This window comes from Gadus macrocephalus, chromosome 7 (assembly GCF_031168955.1).
Source record: "Gadus macrocephalus chromosome 7, ASM3116895v1".
Taxonomy (NCBI): Eukaryota; Metazoa; Chordata; class Actinopteri; order Gadiformes; family Gadidae; genus Gadus; species Gadus macrocephalus.
The window spans coordinates 24,443,204-24,448,203 of NC_082388.1; the positions used below are offsets into that span (position 1 = coordinate 24,443,204).

At 51.1% G+C, this 5,000-nt stretch overlaps 1 protein-coding gene across 1 annotated transcript in view; it reads right to left on the reverse strand.

Moving 5' to 3' along the window:
• The window catches only part of nbeaa (neurobeachin a), a 70,368-nt gene that overhangs the window by 34,683 nt on the left and 30,685 nt on the right, over positions 1-5,000 (reverse strand). The window contains 4 exon segments of the mRNA XM_060056513.1: positions 824-958; positions 1,474-1,571; positions 2,562-2,624; positions 3,031-3,110. Coding sequence (XP_059912496.1) covers positions 824-958; positions 1,474-1,571; positions 2,562-2,624; positions 3,031-3,110 — 376 coding nt within the window.

The following is a 5,000-nucleotide window of genomic DNA, read 5'->3' on the forward strand; positions in this document are numbered from 1 at the left end:
TGAAAAGCTGTTCCCTTCTGGTCATTTATTACGGGCGGGCTTGGCGAGCGCCGCTCACCGCTAACCGCATCGACGGCCGAGAGCGAACGACGACGACATGACAACGGCTGTAACGCTAACACAGCGCTAATCATGTTAAACACCCTGTGGAATCACCGCGGAAACGCTTAGCAGTCGGTTCGGCTCCAGAGATGTGTATTTCACGTGTGTGAAACATGCATCTTATGAGTGTGCTTATCGTGGTGATCATTAGTTTTAAGGCATGGGAGTTTGATGGCTATCGCTGATAATTCTATGATAGAAAACGTTCTAATGAGAACAGTCCCCATCTAGGACGTGTCAAACGATAGCCTGCTCATTAGCCTCCTGGCAGCCGTTGGGCCCAGCGCGAGCTGCCACCGGGAGCAGACACGCACTCCGGGATAAGAACCTTTGCTCGCTTGTTGTCACACGCCTGTGATTACCCGGTCGCACCGAAGCAAAACAACTCAGAAAGGAATGGCTTCAAGTCCCACTTAGTAGGCCTGGTGGTCTGCGTAATCATACAGCGCTTTGCACGAAGCCTGGAATCCAGACTGCCAGTAAAAAAACGAAATAGCGTGCATAACTTCAAAACATGCCAAACATTTCTTCCTTTATGTTCAATATATTTTTTTATCCGGTTTCATCAGGCTGGGCCACCCGTCTTGAGACCGTCCCTTTCACCCGTCGAGCCCGAGGAGGTCGCTACCGGGATGCCACGATGCTCACAGGTAACCCTGTGTTTCCGCCGTGCGTTAACACTGCTCGTTTAGGACTACAGAGTGCATGCTGGGATACTGACTTGTGACCGAGGTGCTTGAGGAAGTAGCCCAGGACTTTGAGGGCTTGGACTCTGATGCTCTCGCTCTTGGATGCCAGCAGCTTGCAGATCACCCTGCAAGCAACATCAGGCGCTCCATTACTGTACAATCCAACGCTAAGTGAGAGTGAGAGCAAAGAAATGCAGAAATGAGTTAGAGGATTATTCATCACGACAGGCCAACGAAACACAACGCTTTCAATTAAAACGACACCAAAGCATTTTGTGTGTGTGTGTGTGTGTGTGTGTGTGTGTGTGTGTGTGTGTGTGTGTGTGTGTGTGTGTGTGTGTGTGTGTGTGTGTGTGTGTGTGTGTGTGTGTCTGACTGACTGTGTGTCTGTCTGTCTGGGGTATGTGATTTTTGGTGTGTGTGAGGGTGAATGTGAGAGTGAGTGAGAGTGAGTAAGTATGTTAGAGTGTTTTGTGTGCGTGCGTTTGTGCCCATGTATATTGCAAATAAGATAAAAAATAACTAGCTTTTTATTTGTTAATGTTAAAATGTTAAAATGGGACCTAAATCATTTCACAATTGTATAGTTGTATGTTTATATTCATATGTATTGTCAATCCGGTCAACATTGAAGACACTCAGTGTCCCTCAGTGTGACTCGTGTGTGTGTCGCGTTGCCCACCTGATGCCGTTGCGCTGGTCGAAGGCAGGGATCATGGAGGCCGGGTGCTCCGACATCAGAGCCACCAGCAACTGGAGCACGTCATGGATGTTCTCATCCTGTCGGCACGGTAACCAGACCAGGGGAGGGAGGGGGAGAGAGGGAGGAGGGTGGAACAGATCATCAGAGGGAGGCGAGAGAGGTGCGTGTGATTGGGAAAATTGTTATTGTAACGGGAGGGAAGAACGGAGCAGGGAGAAAGGGAGAGGTTTATAGAGAGAGAGAGAGAGAGAGAGGTTTGGAGAGAGAGAGAGAGACAGCGAGACACAGAGAGAGAGAGAGGTTTAGAGAGGGAGAGAGAAAGAGAGAGGGAGCAAAGAGAGAGACACAGAGAGAGAGAGAGGTTTGGAGAGGGAGAGAGAAAGAGAGAGGGAGCAAAGAGAGAGAGAGGTTTGGAGAGAGAGAGGTTTGGAGAGAGAGAGAGAGAGAGAGAGAGAGAGAGAGAGAGAGAGAGAGAGAGAGAGAGAGAGAGAGAGAGAGAGAGAGAGAGAGAGAGTGAGAGAGAGAGAGAGAGAGAGAGAGAGAGAAAGAGAGAGGGAGAGAGAGAGAGACAGTGAGAGAGAGAGGCGGGTTCGATGCAAAGGGAACAGGTGATGCAGGTCTGGAGTGTGAATAGGGAGAGTTGACACAAGGTAATTGCTGCAGAGGAGTGGGCCGCTACGCCTCGTTGTTATGCTATTCTCCCGGCTGTCACAGCAGCGTGGAGGATGAGCGTTACCGGCAACTTGTTTAAGTGGCGTCGTCATCTACATATACGTTTAGTCGGCGGCTGCAGCACCACTTTTCATCTCTCTCTCTCACTATCTCTCTCTCCCTCTCTCTCTCTCTCTCTCTCTCTCTCGGTTTTTCAAAGGCACCAATTTTCCACCATCTCGCCCTCCCTCACTTCTTTTGTAGCCTCTCCCTGTCATGTCTTATCTCCCCTGCCTGCCATGTTTTCTCCCAGTGGGTGACAAGTCACAGGTTACTGTGTGTGTGTGTGTGTGTGTGTGTGTGCGGCCTACACACACGCGTGTGTGTGTGTGTGTGTGTGTGGGTGCGGTGTTTACCTCATGCATAGTCAACAGGTAGTTCAGAATACTCTGCAGCTCATCCTCCTTCACACCTCGATCCTGGAGGAAGAGGAAAAAAAAAAACCACAACAGCAGCCCCCAAGAGCCAGCGTCACTGGGGCCCCCCAACAGCAGACACCTCAAACATTTACATTCACATGAAACCGTTTGTCTCCACCCTGAGGTGAAGCGGTTCCAGCCACCGCAGCCTTTGAAGCACTGAGAGGGAGACGGAGGGCTGGCTGCATCTCGCGTGTGCGCCTCTGCTGTGACAAGGACCGGTATTAAAAGCACACACCCACACACTGACAGATAGGCAGGTAGGCAGGCAGGCAGTGCGTGGCTCCGTGCTGCCCCCCCCCCCCCCTCCCGTTCGGTGATGCACGCACGTCTACCGGTGGCAGTTTGTACAAAATAAGTGACAAAGGAAGGGGGGGCCCGTCACAAGGAAGAGAAGGCCGTGTACCTTCAGGATGAGCTGCTTGAGGAACAGGAGCATGAACGCTCGCAGGGAGATGATCTCCTTCTGGGTCGGCCGTGGCCCGTCTGTGAGACACACACACACACACACACACACACACACACACACACACACACACACACACACACACACACACACACACACACACACACACACACACACACACACACACACACACACACACAGAGAGAGACAAGAGATGAGCTGTGGTAATGAACAGGACGCTAACCACTGGTCGGTCACTCGGTCAACAGAGTTGCATACTGGCATGTGGAGTAGACGGTGCCCTCTGCCAACATTATTCAAAATGATTCGCCACTTAACTTGAAGCAGTGGGCCCCACGCACACAAGCGCACGCTTATTTCCCTCCTTTTCATCACTCTCTTGTTTCTGACTGTGACAGTGCGCGTCGAAGTGCCGGCACTCACCACAACAATGAATGAATTGTTCAATGTTAACTCCATGCAAATGCGCGATAACCGGCGACTGCACGCATTCACGGCCCGCTTTCTCTCCGGCGGACGCTAATCAAGTCGAATAAATTAGACATTTGTTTGGCGGAGAGCTTTAGGCACGCGTGGAGTACACGCAAATGTTCAGAACTCACACACACACACACACACACACACAACACACACACACACACACACACACACACACACACACACACACACACACACACACTGTCATCAAGAGATCCAAAACCTTGTTAAGTACTGCTCAAACGTAACCAGATGTGACGTCTGTACACCTTATAGCCAACCGATCACGTAACGAGGTTAATCAAGTGAATGTCGCCGCGTCAGCAGAAAGACCGCCGTCAGCCCGCGCCCGTTAATTAGCCGATTCGCCTTCACCTCAAAACGCCGACGACAACAGAGACATCACATAAAGACGGCCTCATTGCGTTCCTGCTGAGTGAAAGCCAGACATCTAAATGATGATTTAATAGATTTACGCCCCGTGGCCTCTGCCGTCGCTCCTGAGTTACTGCTAAACGCCGCCCTGGATCGCCACACCCCAGGAGGCGACGGGCGCCATCTTAAGATTCCGCGCCGCTCCTCCTGCCGACATAAATCTCCCACCGGGGATGGATATTGCACATCCCTTTCATTCATGCAGGCGTTTTTTTTTTTTCGCTCGCACGTCAGGTACGGACGGACGCATCGGAGAGATGAAAGCCTGGCGATAGCCACGCTGATTTATCGCCGCGTTATGGGGGGGGGGGGGGGGTTCCTCAAGGTGCTGCTTTAAAGGTATATTATACATTTTATGCAATCAGGTGAGAGTGTGATTAGCCATTACTAGCCGTTGAAAATCTGCCTCTTCTGACATCACAACTGCCCACGTAGATGTGTGCTGGATAGATCAGTCTAGCAGCCTACCCAGTGGACTGTAGCAAATGTAATATTAAATGTCGCTCGTCTATCCGTCATACACCTAGGTGGAGAGACGCCCACTTTTGATTTTCAGGTCACCTTTAAAGTCGGTCGTATCCTATTCAAATGACCAGACCTAGGAGGACGTGTTTGACCAACCAGTATTCGATCCTACGCTTCTTTCGCAAACGGGGTTAAACAATGACTGCACACCGACTGACCATGTGCCTCTGATGCTGCGCTGCGTCTAACGCAACGTCAACGTATTGTTTTGTTGGGTTAAGTGTTCTTCCTCAGGCCGTTCTGAGGCCATCTCAGCCTCACACGAGGTACAGAGCACCGCGGCGGTCCAGCGCAGAGTGGACTGCTGAGTGAATCACATTTTTTACCGACGGACAGTTTACCGTTTTTTGGGAATAGCGAGTGTGTGGGAGGAGGCTTAGCAGGGGCGGCCTTTCAAGAGAACGCAGTGGGGCAGAAAGACAGAGATAGAGAGAGCGAGAGAGCGAGAGAGAGAGAGAGAGAGAGAGAGAGAGAGAGAGAGAGCGATAGAGCGAGAGAGAGAGAGAGCGATA